The sequence below is a fragment of the Rousettus aegyptiacus genome, unplaced genomic scaffold (genome assembly GCF_014176215.1).
Source record: "Rousettus aegyptiacus isolate mRouAeg1 unplaced genomic scaffold, mRouAeg1.p scaffold_m13_p_2, whole genome shotgun sequence".
NCBI classification, from domain to species: domain Eukaryota; kingdom Metazoa; phylum Chordata; class Mammalia; order Chiroptera; family Pteropodidae; genus Rousettus; species Rousettus aegyptiacus.
In genome coordinates this window covers 57,021,725-57,038,397 of record NW_023416295.1, presented here as the reverse complement: position 1 = coordinate 57,038,397, position 16,673 = coordinate 57,021,725, and the positions used below count along the sequence as shown (strand labels likewise).

Here is a 16,673-nt window from a genome sequence, read left to right as displayed (position 1 = left end):
TACTCATTGCAGGACTGGTGAGTAGAAAAAAAGTCACTTAGATTTTGAGTATTCGTAGCTGGCCATCCAGCATCTAGATGTATATAACTGAGACTCACATATATACTTTATGGAGAAAATGTAATGTTATACCTATTGTTGTAAATGTAAAATCTCATGAAAATTTCATCAGAAATATTAAGGATCCACTTCACCTAGTGTAAGTATTCTTTCCCATTTCCTGCCAAGACTATCAGTGGTTTGAACTTCTATACGAAGGACTAGTTTAGATTCCTTGTTTGTCCCACTACATTTTGATGATCTATGTCTCCATTTCCTATGCTGGAATTGCTACAGCCTGAATTCAGTCGTCATTAAGCTTTACTCAACACTGATTTCTCTTGGAGAATATTTTCATCAGTTACATCTTTACTACATATAAAAAGTTCATTCATCTTCATACTCATGCAAACTGGTCTTTATTTATTCACACGGATCTACCCCAAACTTCCGTTTTTCCCAAACCATTATAACCCCTAATCTTCCTTATACTAGTCTCTAGATCCAGCCAAAACTCTAACTGTGGTAGGCCACATTCAGCTATACCATTCCCAAACCTTGGGATAAACATTCATCTTTTGCTGTTTTGAAAAGGTCAGGTAGAAGTTTAAGAATAATTGATATAAACTGATACTTTGGAGAGTGGTGCTCTTTAAATTTGTATTTTCTTTGATCAGATGAAACATCTGTCCATCTTAACATCATTATTGAGCCTTTTAAGAGTTTGGCTTGTCCCAGAAATACCTTACTTGCATAACTATTTTAGCATTTCTGAATGTATATATTATATTCTCGGGCACCCTAAACAGAAAAAAGGTATATATTTTTTTCACCTTGCCTAACTAAACTTGAAGTTCAGTAGCCTAAAAACAATTTACATAGATCACACAAAGATTTTGAAATACTTACAGTATCATACACTATGACGGACTTATCCACTGATCTTTAAAAGAAAAATGTTATGAGTGTAAAGTTCTACAAAGTACAGCATTTATTTAATTAGCATTTCAAAATCATTTAAATAACTTTTTTAGAAAAGGCTGAAATATTGATATACATTTAGCATGTAATCTCTTTGTTTGCATGTATGATTTTTTACTCAAAAAACTATATGCCATATATGAAATTTAACAAAAATTATAAACTTTATTAAACACTAGCACATGCTATTTATACTATATAGCCATAAACAGAATAAGCATTTGTGATGTATAAATAAGATACAATCCCATATCAAGTCAGTAACTCAAAGAAAAAAAAAACACTATAAGGAAAAGCCATTACTTGCTACTTGGTTTTAGTTTCAGGTAGCAATATGCTTTATCATCGACATAGCTGTGCCTTAATTACATATGTGTGTGTGTGTATGTTACACACATTGTTTTGATCATGATTCAGTTTTGAAAATTACAGCTCTAAACTTGATCTGGACTCTATATGGGTTCTTTCAATGGTATAAAAATTAAAAACAACTATCTGGGATTAGTCTAGTGGTGAAAAAAATCAAAGAAAAATTCATTGCTATAATAAAGTACATAATTAAAAACAGATAAATATGCTTCTATATTTCCCCCCCTTTTAGAGACTGTATTTATACCACCATGATACATGCTGCAAGGAAAGAAAATATATCAACAATACAAGTGTTAGCATCCTCTGTAGAACTTTAATAATATTTGTACTTATTGCAAGGTAGCTGATTACAGTCTGACCACAGAAGTCATATCTACTGGAAGCCTTAAAATTCTTCTCAATAAGACTGTCAAGAACCATGATTTCACTCAAATGTGGGATATAAAAATGAAAGCAACAAACAAAACAAAAACTCATAGACACAGATAACAGTTTAATGGTTAACAGGGAAACAGGGAAGGAGGGAGATAAATAAGGGTAAAGAAATTAAATAAATATAAGGTGACAGAAGGAGATTTGACTTTGGGTGGTGAACACACAATGCAATATACAAGTGATGTATTACTGAATTGTACATGTGAACCCTATATAATTTTATTAAGCATTATCACTCTAATAAGTTTAATTTAAAACAAGAAAAAATAGAAACTGACTGCTAAAATTGTAAACTGTGAAAAGGCAAATCTGCTGGGTAAAAAAAGATATTTGCAACACATATAACCAATAAATGGCTCATATAAAGAAATACAGAAAGCATATGTGTGTGTATATATATTCAACAAATCAATAAGAAAAAGATAACCCAGAAGAAAAATGGGCAAGAGACCTGAACAGCCATTTCATTAAAGAGGCAATACATATGGTCAATAAAATTCTGAAAAAGTTCTAACTTGTTTCTGGAAAATGCAAATTAATGCCATAGTAAGGCAACACTTTACATACATCAGAATGGTTAAAGTTAAAAAGATCCATAAGTATAGGCTAGGATGTGAAATAACACTACTATAGAAGTATTCAATCACTTAGAAAACAATTTGGTGTTACCTGCCAAAGCTGAAAATATAACTATTCTATGACCCATCAATTTCATTCCTATATATTTATCCTACAGAAACACATGAATGTGTGTACCAAACTGGAAATAATCCATATGCTCATCAACATTAAAATAAATAATAGTATATACATGTAATGTAATATTACACAGCATTAAACCACGGGCATATGCAGGAATATGAATGAATGTCACAAACATAATGTTGAGTAAAGGAAGCCAAAAATAATTCACATTGTGCGATTTGTTCTAAATCCGTTTAAAAAGAAAAAAGCAGCACTGCTTATGACCTATGGTGCTGTCAGCAGAAAGGTGCACGGGAAGCAGACGATGTCTGGAACAGAACCAGCAATGTTCTATTTCTTGCCCTGAGTAGTGATTACACAGGTTTCACGGTAATTTATCAGGCTATTCTTACATTTTATGTACTTTTCTGTATATCTCTTCTATTGCATATCGAAATGGTTTAAGGAAATTAAATAGCTTACCCGGACACGAGCAACTGCCCATTATGAGAAAAAGCACAAGCCAGAACAGGAGCACAATGCCCATGCAGTGTACTTTTGTATTTTAATTTAAAACCTGCAAATAAGAAGGCAAGAAACCATATCAAGCTGACCATGCTTAGAATTCATTCTTAAATCAAAATTATTTCACTTAATCAATAATCTTTGAGTGCCTAAAGGACACAAAAATGAAAAAACTCTTCATGCAACTCTGGTATTGGAATGTAGTATGGTTAGGTAGATGCTAAAGTTCAGTAATAAGTAAAAAGAGTGTGTCCAGCAAACATTAGACAGGGATTGTAATAATTATCAAACTTTTTAAAATATAAAATTCTAAAGTAATAATTTAAACTATACCACAATCTTGGTATTTAATTTTTATATATATTTTAGTTACGATATATACACAGTAGTTGCCCCAATGCCTAAAAAGAATCAAATACCTGTAGTTTTTAGACTCTGCTACTAAAAAATAATTTCTCATTCCATAAATAAAAAGTCGATAGTAATTTATATATCTTATAATTCTAACATATCTTATAAAACTTTTACCACGTACGGCAATACTAAAATACTTCTTATGCTTCCTATGAAAAGAAATATCACAACTATTTTAAAGGTAAACCAAGGGAATTCAACATATTTTAATGATAACCTTTAAAAATAATTATTAAGAAGCTGGCCTGGGGAAACAAGGAACTAAGTGAAATCTATAATTTTTTCAGACCTAATAAAAACTTTTTAAAAGCATTAATGGCTCTTAAGATGACAAACATTTAACTAAACAAAACAGTCACATTAGAGCAAGTAAAAGTTTCAACAACAAATAGAAGAAATATATATTTAATTTCATTATTATTAAAATGTATCTTATTTCTATTCAAAATAGAAAAAATATATATATATATTTTTTAATCTGGGAAAACAGATGTGGGCATTAAAGGCTCTGTGTAGAACATACAGATCAAGAAGTAAGCACAATCGAACAAAGCTAAAATGTTATGTTGCAAACCAAATGACCAAAAAACTTGCAATATGACCATAAGAATAGGTTACATGCTCAAGTATAAGAGCTATGTCTATCTGCTACTCCCTACAAAAAAGCAATTAAAATTAGGTATGAATAAAATAAATGCTTTGTAAAAAGGCGCAAGGAAGAGGTAGGATAGAACAGAGAGGTAAAGGAACTCACCCTCATCACCATGTCATTGAATTCATTAAAAGAATTACTAAATGTAACCTAATTGGCAATGAATTAAATTTCCACAAAAATAAATGTATTTATTTCCTGATAACAGGCCCTTCTCTACACACTGGTATAATGAAAAAGATTCTCTCCCTGACCCAACTCTAGGCAAGCTATTCTGAGCCCTCCTTTCAACTAGGCCTTGACCTTGGCCTACAGAGACTTTAAGAGTTTCTAAGAGCTCAAGGCTGCATCCTCGGGATGAACCTAGCCCCCTTAAAGTGCCTGCCTGAGAAAACCAAAGACTTCTCCCCAAAATCTACTGTTTCTTCCCACCAACACCTTATAGGGCCTTTGACTCCCAGGCTCTATGGGAGGATAGGCAATTAACTTCTCCAAGTGCCAATTGGCAAACCCAGAGGGGTTTCACATGGACTAGAACCCCTTCCTGCTTTTTGTAATTTTTCACAGAGCTCTTACTTACACCCTTCCTAATTTCCTCATTCTCCTGTTCAAACATTCAGTCACTTCTGTATTAACTGAAGCTGCACTCAGTTCATACTGGACTCTTCCTTACTGCATATTCCCAATTACAGTATATTCCCAATTAAAATCTGGCCTTAACACTTTAATCCCCAGCTCTGTTTAGCTTTGACAATAATTCTGAGCAAAATGTAATCTGATTTAACTGATGTTTATTAGATAACAAATAAAATATTTTTAGGCATCTAAAGATCCCCAACTGACCATATTTCTGTTTCCATTAAAATGATAATGAAGGAATAAAAATATAAATTCATATAAATAAAGAGAATAGGAAAGGGGCATCGCCAAATCAGAAATTGAAACCAGTGTGGGGAAGGCAGAAAGCTAACTGAAGCGGCGTAGTGGTGGGACAGCCCAATGCCAAGAGACAGCTAATCTGCCCTAGAAAGCCCCTCAAAACCTTCAAACAATTAACAACCGGGAAAAAGCAAAGTCTGAATGACATAGATATGGACCCGGAAACAGAAAAATTAACTAAGTCTCTTTATGAAACACTCCAAGTCTGCCTCCAGTCCCTCCCTGACCCCACTACAGTATGTTGGTCAAAAGCCAGATGCTTCTCTCCAGGCAAAACATTTCGAAGGAAAATAGCTACTGCCTGGGGAGCTTCATGGCAGTTCCAAAGAGACAGAGCACCCAAATTCTCAAAGCCCACAACTGCTCCCCAAGAACCCACCTCCATATCCTAAACAGAAGCCAGCAACAACAAACCAACATCTTACTGTTGTCTAATTCTTAAATGTAAATGAAATACTAAGGTTCACCAAACACTTGAAGGTAACTATATCAAAGAGAAAGATCAGGGTAAACAAATAAAGGGCCCAAGAGCAAACAAAGATGATAAGGAAACAGAAGGGAACTTCAAAAACAAAACAAAAACAAAAAGCTTCTAATTGGTATCCTGAGAGTTTTGAGAGGATCTTGTATTCATAAAACGAGAACACTATGAAAAAGAGAGAACACGAGCCTCTGAAAATTGAAAATATAACTGATGGGATAAAAAGTTCAACGGAAGGTTAAAAGATAAAGCCGAGAAATTTTTCCATAAAGTAGAAAAAAGGATAAAGAGATAAATGGGGGGGATGGGGAAAGATATAAGAAATCATGTCGGGAGGTCCAACAATTAATGTGAGTTATAAATAGAGGAAGTGGAGAAGAAATTTAAAAAACAACAAAAGAATGCTATATTCCAGTATTGTTTCTTGACTGAAGGGTCACCTGAAGGGAAAGATCCACACATTATCAAAAAACTGTAACTATAGTGAATAAATTTAAAAAATGGTGGTATAAACAATATTTATAGAAACTGTGAAAACCACCCAAAGAGTAGATAAAGTACAAATTGGTGACCTTTGGTAAACAAAATTGTAGGTAATGAATCAGCAATGAGCTCACAATTTTTAAATTATGTATATGTATTACTCTAATTAAAAGTTCTTAAAATATATTTTCATAATCACTTTTAGATATTTAGAGTACTTCAGGTAAAAAGAGTAATTAAAATAGAAATTTTGTCTGGATCACAAGTAATTTCAGAGAACTACTTGTTGAATACATACCTAAGATATGGGTAAAAGAAACAACCCAAATTTTGATCTGGCAATCCTGACCACATGATGCTAATCGAAAAAACTGAAGATCTTGTTCTCCATCTAAAAAATATAAATTTGTTAAAAATACACAAGTATTGATAAAACATTTAAACAAAAAGTTTTTAAATTTCTTATACTGAGATCTGTTAATTCTATTTAAAACAGATTCACGAACAATATTAATTACCTTATACCATAGAATAAAATGCCTGTTAAAGAAAAGACTTTTTTTAAATGGGTACTTCAAAGAATTATAACTTTAGCCTCCAAACTGCTATAACAAAATGTCTATCATCCACTAAGGATATAACCGAAGGCTGAAGGGGCAATATTGGGCCAATAAGCCTAGGGCATCCTCCAGCCCAATTTTAGAGTCCATAAAGTTAGCACTGTTAGAAAAAATTAGGAAGAATAGCTTTGAGTGTTAAATGCTTAATTATTCCCAACTTAACTTTTTAAAGACTATATCCATTTCTTAAAAGCTTAGTCTATAATTCATATGGAACGAGAGATTATTTCCCATTTGATTTAATCAAGACAAAGCCTGAAATTCCATAAATTCAAAATAACATCAATTCGGTCTATTTGATTTGGTGGAAAATACTACACAAATTAGGATATGTAATCAGTTAGAGTTGGTGTTTCAAAAAAAACCTGACTAGTTTTTATGCTTAGATAATTTCATTATATTATTACATACCTGCTAGATAAGTTCCTAAATACTTGTGGGTAATATAAATATTGATATCATCAACTCAATTTTACATGAGTTCCACCTAATACCACAGATGGAGTTTCATCAAAGAAAGTTCTGTCACTCATATGCAGTAAGACACAATTAAGAAAACTAAAATCCATCTTAAGAATGCACTCTAGTTTTGCAACTATTCAGTATATGGTATTTAATTTATACACCTGAGTATATAAAATAAATTTTTTTCTGTGGAGTTTGTCTTATTGAAAGGACATATACTTTACTAACATACAACAAAGTAACTACCTTCTCCCTCAAAGTTTTTCTAGCTCCACATTTCAATAACATTTTTGTTTTTGTAGCACAGGCTCAGCCAAAAGGGAATCCTTTCTGAGATCTTGATGGATGCTAACAACTCCTGATAGTCTTTTTAAAGCAAAACAGAACTATTTTACTCAAATGGCTAATAGTAAAATATTTCAGTACTCGATTCAATTAGGAAAACATTTTTTTTCAATGTTTCTTGACTAAATAGACCCTTTGAAGTTATTTCAAAATTTAATTAGTGAGAAGACAGCTAGGACAGTGGAAAAATATGGAGCTTAAAATGTGTCTATGTTCAATATCTAAATAAAAATATACTTTTGTTCAGGAAGATATTTAAATTATAATAATAACCTAATTCAAGTTTTCTTTATAATTTAAAAACTGGAGAGAATTGACCATTTGTTCTCAGGCACAAATGAGATTTTTTTTCCTTATTTGAGTAAGATATCACCAAGAAAGAAGAGTCAATGTGTCATAAATACTTAGATATTAATACCAATAACAAAATTACTTATCTTTAAAGAAAATATAGCAGTTCCCACAAATTCCTACAATAATCCCTTTTAAAGCATGTATCAGTTTCAGGAAACTTAATCATAAGTTTAATATTTCAACAGAAGTTGAACTAAAAAATCTCAAGACACAGATTAGAATTATACCCAGAAATACCTTGAAATATATTTAAAAAGCACGTTAAGGCTGTGGATACTATACTTATTTTCTATTTTTATTTTTTATTAGCTTTAGGTGTGCAGCACAATGATTAGACATTTATAAAATTTACGAAGTGATCCTCCCAATTACTCTAGTTTCAATTTTTCATCCAGCTCTATATCCACGCCTTTTTTTTCCATCAGAGTTGACATCCAATATTGGTTTATACCAGTTTTAGGTGTAGAGCATAGTTAGACATTTATATAATTTATGAAGTGATCCCCCTGATCTAGTCTAGTACCCACCTGGCACTATATATAGCCATAACATTATTGACCATATTCCCTAAGCTATACTCCACATTCCCATTGCTATTTTATACCTACTAATTTGTATTTTTCAATCTCTTCGCCTTTTCACTCAGCTCTCCAACTCCCTCCCATGTAGCAACGATGAGCTTGTTTTCTGTATCTATGAGTCTGTTTTCTTTTTGTTTGTCTATTTTAGTCCTCAGGGTCCACATATAAATGAAATCATTTGGTATTTGTCTCTCCATCTGACTTATTTCCCTTAGCACAGTATCCTCTAGGTCCGTATATGTTGTTGTAAATGGTTAAGATTTCTTTATTTATGGCCGAGTAATATTTCATTGTATGTATACATACATATATCTCTATCTACACACACACACACACACACACACACACACACACACACACACACACACACACACCCCCCCCCCCCCCCCCCCCCCCCCCCCCCGTAACTTCTTTTTCCAATCACCTATTGATGGGCACTTAGGCTGCTTCCATATATCTTGGCTATTGTAAATAGTGCTGCAGTGAATATATGGGTACATAAATCTTTTCAAATTAGTGTTTTGGTTTTCTTTGGATAATACCCAGAAGTACAACTGATAGGTCATCAGGTAGTTCTATTTTTAATTTTTTGAGGAACCTCCACACTGTTTTCCATAGGGGCTGTACCTCATAATGTTAAAACATTAAAAAAATTTTTTCAACAAATCACTAAAAGTAATCTTATTCATCAATCCACATTTCAAAGTCTTCTATGTACCAGGCACTGTGAATAAAACAGACACAGGCCCTGCTCTCTCGGAGATTTAATGATGTCTGAAAATCATTAAACGTGATCTATATAAATATATAATTAAAAACTTGACACTTCTCTAAGTACTGTAAAAGTATGCAAATAAAAGGTTATCAAAACGCTTTAGATTGAGCACACATGGTAAGAGTAAGGGAGGCTCACCTCAAGCGGTTTTTTTTGGGTTTTTTTTTTTTTTTTGGAAATGTTCTTTTTCTTTAAGGTGAAGGGTCCACTTGTAAAATCCTTGGAAAAACCTTAGAAACATTTAAGGAATGAAAGGAGGCCAGTGAGGCAAAAGAATGCATTAGGCCAAGTGTGATTAGAAATGAGTCAGGGAAACAGAACATGTAAGGTACTTACAGGCTTTGTGTTTTGGATGTGCTATTTGATCTTACTGTAACGTTTTTTTTAACAAGTTATGATGGGTTTGAAACAGGTTGTGCCAAAACCATTCTGCTACTCTCTGGACCTGAGCTGTCCAATATGGCAGTGACTCGCCAAACATGGGCTACAGAACACTTGAAATGTGGCTAGTGCAAACTGAGGTGCGACATGATATACACACCAGGTTTCAAAGATGTAGTACCAAAAAATAGTAAAATATCTTATTTTTATGATCAATTATTGAAATAGTTTAGCTATATTGGAAAAAATACATAATTAATATACACTTCACCTACTACTAGAAATTTTAAATTTACATATGTAGTTTACATTATATTTCTATAGGACAGCACTGGTCTGGCAACAAGATCAGAAGAGGACAAAAGCAGAAATTTCATCTTAACATAGATGAAAAGGAAACTTTCCAATTCAATGTATGTATTTAAAACAGAGTCTACATTAGGGAGTTTTTTATTCTTTTGCTAAAAACTAATTGTGATGCCAAACACCTTATTTTATAAATTTAGCTTTTGGAATATTAAATAAGTAAATGGAAAATGTAACTGCTGTTTCCAATTTTTTTAATTTCACACTTCTATTTGAATATCAACACACTACATTTAAAAAATCACAGTACAACCAATAGGGTTAAGTCCTCTAAATTACCCTATTTAATGAATCCAGATCTATTGTACCAAGTTGCATCATCCCCTACATACACCGAAGAACCTGATTTTCCTATATAATATTTCTTTGTAATTTTGTTTTGACCAAAAAAAAAAAACAAAGGAGAAAGATGATTTCTTAAAAGAAATGAATTAAAAGGGCATTGTTTTACTAATGATGAAGTGAAAATGAATAAAAGAACCAAGTCATATACAAATTACAAATAGGATTCACTAATGCTTCAAAGAATAAACTAACCAGAAATTGGCTGTGAAGAAAAGTCGCAGCAGGTAATTCCAAGATCATGTGCTTTTTCACTATGTAGACATCTCATTTTATCATCCCACACGGTTAAATCTCCACATGAAGAGCCAGTGACAAAGATGATTCCATTAGGAGAAAATGCGCAGGCCACCAAGGAGCCATCCTTAACACTACCGGATCTGGAATAAAAGCAGAAAAAAGGAGGTTTTCACTTCAGAGCGTCTTTTACTTTATATCACAATCTCTAAAAGCAGCTTGATAAATGGCTGTCACAGCACTGGAAAGAAAGGGCAATAGATGACTATAGAAATAAAATATAATTTATATGTTATAAACTGAGATGTGCTTTCTATAATTAATAGGATTTAAACATTATCTCACCATGTTCAAGCCTAAATTATAGGGATCCAAACCAAAGTTCACATATGTTCATATTTTTCCATGTAGCAAGTAAGTATGAACACATTAAAATCTTCAAAACTTAACGAAAGCAATAGTAACCAACAATATCAAGTATAATCACATATTTAAAAAAAAAGATGAAACTATTTTAATTGAAAAAAACATGTTATTGGGGTCAAAAGCACTTTCAGCTTTTGCATTAAAATCACCCAGAAGCAACAGTAAGGCCTTCCATTCTCAAATATAAATTCTTTATGAAAAGAAAATGCTGTGAGCAAGTTAAAATTATCTTGGGAAGATGAAGAAGCACTATGATACTGTGCTAACGTATTATTTCCTCAATTAGGAAAAATAAACTAGTAAAAAACCAACAATTAGTGCAGTGTCCCATCCGTACTTAAATCTATTGCAGGGTATCACTTTACACCAGTAATTACATACATTTGGGTAGTAATGCCGTAGAGGCAGAATTTATCACCTGATAAAGATTCCTTAGCTGACAGCTGTATTTCATTCAAATATAATTTAGACATTTTCTTTGTGCTCTTTAAATTGTTTATTAACTACCACTTGAAACACATCACCTTTTAACCAAAAACCTAAACCTAAATGAGCAACAGTTGTACTCAGAATGGTATTGGGGATTAGGAGAGAAGGTACATTAAGCTATTTTAATTGGTAAATTTAAATGTTTAGTTTTTAAAGTACTTAATGTCACTGAACTGTATACCTTCTCATTTAAAAATGGTTAAATTTTATGTTATAAACATTTCACATATACAAAAAAGTATGTAATTTTAATGTTGGTAAATTGTAACAAAACATACTCATTTAAATCAATTGATGTACTTTTATCCAAAGAGTTTTTCAGGTGTGGTGTTTGTTTTGGAAGTGATAATACATCACCACACTAACCACAAGGTTCTTGCTTGTGGGCTTGCTCATTCACCCAGCAAGAACTCTCATCAGGAAATAGCTGTGTCTCTTAGGTGAGACTTACCTACCATTACTTCATTATTAAGAACACTTGAGCCACAAGCTACAAAAACAAAAACCTAAAATTATTAATCTTATTCAAAAGACTTTTGCCTCTCACAGTAAAAAAATTCATAAAAGTCTAACAAGATTAATTAACCCTTATTTTACAAAAGGTTGAAAATTCTTAAAACTCTCAGAGCCAAGCAAATTTACTTCAAGAATCATACTAAACATCTGTTTTTATGACCATCAGAAGACAGCTCAAAATATTTTTCCTTGTGATGTCTGAAAATTATCTGATTCTTAAAATCATCAAACTATTCTTCCTGCCTTTTTTTCTTCTTTTTTGGTAGACCAATTAAAAGGACTGAAAACAGGAATGGTTTAAATATTCATACCTATGTAACTTGTATGACTGCGTATTCCACAAAACAACAGTTCCATCAGCTGCCCCTGATACCAAACGGGTGGAGTCTGGAGAAAACCGGCAAACTCTCACAGGGCTCCCACTGGGCTGTTCCATCGCTGCCAGCATCTGTCCATTTTGAGTATTCCAAAGGGCAGTGGTACCATCTGTTGAACATGAAGCCAAAATATGTCCCGAAGGAGAGAAACAGCAGCAGTGGACAGCATAGGTATGAAACTTCAATGGAGAGAGTGGCAGTTCCGTAAAGTCACTTAGAAAGTACAGGCGAATTGTTTTGTCCAAGGAGCAAGTAGCCAAGAGAGAAGAGGAGAAGGCACAGCAGTTGACATCATCACTATGGTCAGCTAATGTGTGAATTAGTTTCGCCATGTCCTTTATTTGAAGTAAAATATCCTGCAATTTTTAAATAGATTAAGGTTACTTCATCCTAGAGAGCAAATAAATTCAACTCAAATCCATATTGAAATGCCAAAGTCGATTTAAGAATTTGCTCAATAAAAGCTCCTACATATTTTTAAAGGACAATTTATTACACCAGGGATATTGAGAAATAAAATTTATAAGACTACCACCTCTGATAATCAGCCACCATTGCCACACCAATAAAGTTCTGTAACTCCTAAAGAACTTTGTCAGATAACTTCAAACTGATTTGACAATGAATATCAGAAACCTCAGGTATTTATTTCATCTTTGAAGCCTTTCCCTCAACTCATTACTTCTCCTTACTGCCTCATTCCAGATCTGCTCAGCTGAAAAAGATTTTTCACTATTTTAACAAACTGTCTTAGTGGCTCCTTCCACAGGTTGGAACCAAGGCTATTATTGTTGTCTTAAAGATGTAGAACTGTAGTGTTCACTCAGAAAAACTAAGGTTTCATTCAAAATTTAAGTGGCAGTGTTGTAAACTATCATGTCATGGTTTGTCATCTTGTGTGATAAAGAATAAAATGACATGAGATCTGAGGTGAAGAACCAAATTAATAAATACAGGAAACCAAGACAAGGAAATCAAAGACAGTGGCAAAATGGACTTAGCCAGACGGCATTTAAAAACAAAAGTTACAAGTTCAGAATAAAATCCAAACTCCTCACCATGGTTTACAACATCCTCTATGATTTGGCCCTTGCCTGCCACTTTCCCTCTCCCTCATTTATTTCCAGCCTCCCTGGTCAAACAGATTCCAGTCCTCCATTTCATAAAGTGTTGTTTGTTTTTTTTTTTGTTGTTTTTTTAATGTTGAACTTCTCTTTCCTGGCTTTTGGGATCCTATTTCTCTCAGATCTCAATTTCAGTGTCCCGGCTCAGAGAGAGATTCCCAATATAAAGCAGCCACTCTTTAGCCTAGCACATCACCCTATTTTAATCCTCAGCATAGCAATTACCACCAGCTGGTGTACTTATTTGTCTACCCACCTGCCCCCGAAAATGCAATCTCTAAAGGAGCAGAGATCTTGTCTACCTGGCTCATTTCTGTACCCACAGCATGTAAGACAGTGTCAGACGCCTACTGTACTTAAATATTTGTTAAATATTTATATTTTCCCAAATCCAGTTGGGTTCTGGTCTTTAAATTTTATATAAACATAATATGAGATGATTGGAAAATTTAAGCTAAAACTACCACTATTTAAACAAAAATCTCACAGTGTAAAAATCGTGTAAAAAGAGGTAATTCATAATCAGCCCTGAAGATAGTAGGTATAACTTGGGATTGTAGAACTCACGGGCTGTTATTATAATCTTATTTACAGAAATCTCTAAATACAAAAAGATGGGAGCCTTTTCCCATTTTCGTCTTACCACTAAAGTTCAGTCTTTTTTTCAAACAAGCTCCAATTAAGCCTAAAACACAAAAATACGCGACAAACTTGGATTATCGCCTGTATTATTGCACTGAAAACAAGATCAGGTGGTGCTTTGTAGCGAACTCCCAAATCCCAACTGTGCAAGTGCACATAGGTAATTTTCCAAACTAACTTCGGCGTCCACGCCCTTGTGGAACCTAGCTCCCTTTGCAGTTCGAGGCCATTTTATTCTGAAAAGCACTCAAGCCTCGGAGTGTGGCCCTCCACGAAGGCCTCAGCTGTCGCGTCAGCCGCTCGATCCCGGGGCAAACCCCGTCAACTCGCCCGTGTCAACACACGCACCCTCACCTAATCCAAAGCAAATGAGAAATGTGCCAAGAACCCCAAAATAAATTTCGCGACTTACTCCCCCCGCACGCAGGGATCAAGACTTTGCCCAACTCTGAGAGCCAGACGGGCCTCTGCGGTCCGGTGACCCAGGCGGGAAGGCGGCCGCGGAGCCCGGCGCTCACTCCACGGCCGGCGGGGCGCCGGGCCTTCCCAGGCGCGGGGCCGCAGCACAACCGTGCCTCGCTCCAGCTAAGGTCCGGGCTGGTCCTTATCGCGCACTTAAACCCAGAAGCAAACAAAGTAACCGAGGGCTCAGACGCTAGGAGGTGGGAGTTTCCCCAGTTGCACTCCCCACCAGCGGCTGCCGCTGCTAAACTGGCCCACGGGCGCAGCCTCATTCACTTCAAAGCCAAGCCGCGCTCGGGATCCGCCCTCAGGTGCTCCGCGAGCGGCGTGGGCCACGTGACCCGCAGGTGAGGCGGGCCGGGCTGGCGCCCGAGCAAACCCTGAGGCTAAAGGACAGGCCCCGCCCCCTAGGGACGGACTTCGCTGCAGCGCATGCGTGCCCTCCACCTCTTTAATGGGGCTATGTCTAAATTCTGGCGCTAGGACAAGGATGAGTCTAAACGGGGGAAAAACCTTTAGCTGCAAAACTTTCCAAGTTGAGGAAACTGAGGTCTAGCGAGTGCCTGAAATATGGTTTTAAAGGGAGCATTGTATCAACTATCCGGTTATTCCAGCTCAAACTTTGTGAATGTCCTTCCTCTTCCATAGTCCTCCGCCCTAACCTGTCTGTTCCCTTACTAACCTCTTTGATTGGTCTTTTCTGTTTAGGCTAGCTCCGCCCGCAGTAGCCCTTCACTGGATGTCTTCTGCCATCACCTTTATGCTCAGGTTTCTCAAATCTCTATTTCCGGGGCAGGCTCCTTGCTCCTGGGTCCCACTCCTGAAGTTCTCTCCATCCGCTGAATAGGTTCGAATGGATATTCTGATAAATGCATTTTTTTCCAGCCTTTCCGATTGTGTCTCCTAGGTTCACAGGCGGACTACAGTTTCCATGTGTAATTGACTACAAAGTGGTCTTGCTAATCCCTTTTGAAATTAAAAATTGTCCAGAAAAAAGTTCTAACATGCTAATGCTTGTTAACTAAGTGCATGACAGAATAAAGGACTATCTTCGGATGAAAATCAAAGATACCGATAGTTTTTATTTTTAACCCATGCAACTTCAGATTTTAATGTGGAAACATCAAAAAATTATCAAGCTGAAGAAGCCAAAGTCATATGTGAAGAGTAATAACCTAAAATACTCAAATTTAGAGATGAAATTGAGGTAGCTGGAAATGATTTATAACGAAAAAAAGCAAAAGGAAAAGAGGTCAAAATTTATGATTTTGAGACCTATCGTGGTTTTTAAATTAACGAGTGCTTCATGATTGAGACTTTGATTACATGCCACAGTATTCTCAAAACAGTATTTTTCTAAAAATCATTTTGATTGTGAAAATAATAGTTCTCCGTAAAAAATATAAATAAGAGAAATAGCCAATAACCACACCACTAAAAGATAACCGACTCAGAGCATTTTCTTTCAGTCTTTCACTCAGATAATTATTAATTTTACGAAGTCCTGCAAACTGCCCTTTAAAACTTATATCCTGAGCATTTTCCATGTCTAAAATTTCTTCAGTATCTTATTTTTTCTGCCTAATGGTCCACACTTCCAAAAACATAATTTATTTGACATTTTTCTTGTTAGATGGTTGTTTCAATATTTTTGTGATTATAAATGATACTGGATAAAATGGCTTGGTACATAAACCTTTATCTACATTCATGAACATTTACTAAGAAAATTGTTGAGATGGAATTATTGGGCATATGAGTGTAAAGTTTGATAAATATTACCATATTACTATTCAGAGAGGTTGTATGGTTCACACTCTCAGCAATACTTGGTTGTACCTATCTCTCCATGTTCTTGACAGATGAGTAATTTTTTTAATCTTTACTAATTTAATGAGTAAAATTGGTCATAAGTCTTTAAGTAAAATATGTAAAAGAAAACTCTGCCTACATATGCCAATAGTTTAGCATGGAGACATCAAGGCCAATATGGTCAACTTTGTCCTATAGGGAAAGGCAATTTCAGAAAGGGAAGCCCTATTGTAGTTGGTCTCAGGTGTACGAGTTCACAATTTGGGAGATGTTGATTAAAATATCCTGCCAATATACTGGAGAAACATTGTAAGAATTTATAGATATCTTTGATCACATCGGTGAACTGGTTAC

The 16,673-nt window shown here is 34.8% G+C and overlaps 1 protein-coding gene across 5 annotated transcripts in view; it reads right to left on the bottom strand.

Annotated features, from left to right (window-relative positions):
- WDSUB1 (WD repeat, sterile alpha motif and U-box domain containing 1) overlaps positions 1–14,899 on the bottom strand; it is a 53,323-nt gene extending 38,424 nt beyond the window's left edge. The window contains exons 1-6 of one of the 5 annotated variants that reach the window (XR_001597869.2): positions 14,458–14,898; positions 12,214–12,388; positions 10,430–10,614; positions 6,304–6,396; positions 2,995–3,088; positions 949–982 (exon numbers count right to left, since the gene is read on the bottom strand). Coding sequence is in view for 4 of the 5 variants with exons in the window: in XM_016152873.2 (XP_016008359.2) it covers positions 949–982; positions 2,995–3,088; positions 6,304–6,396; positions 10,430–10,614; positions 12,214–12,388; positions 14,458–14,779 (903 nt within the window). In the remaining variant the exon portion in view is untranslated. Of the gene's footprint in view, positions 1–948; positions 983–2,994; positions 3,089–6,303; positions 6,397–10,429; positions 10,615–12,213; positions 12,636–13,337; positions 14,414–14,457 lie in introns of those variants that run through there. The other 4 variants (XM_016152873.2, XM_016152875.2, XM_016152874.2 and 1 more) reach the window with 4 other exon arrangements.
- Positions 14,900–16,673: the final 1,774 nt, after the last annotated feature.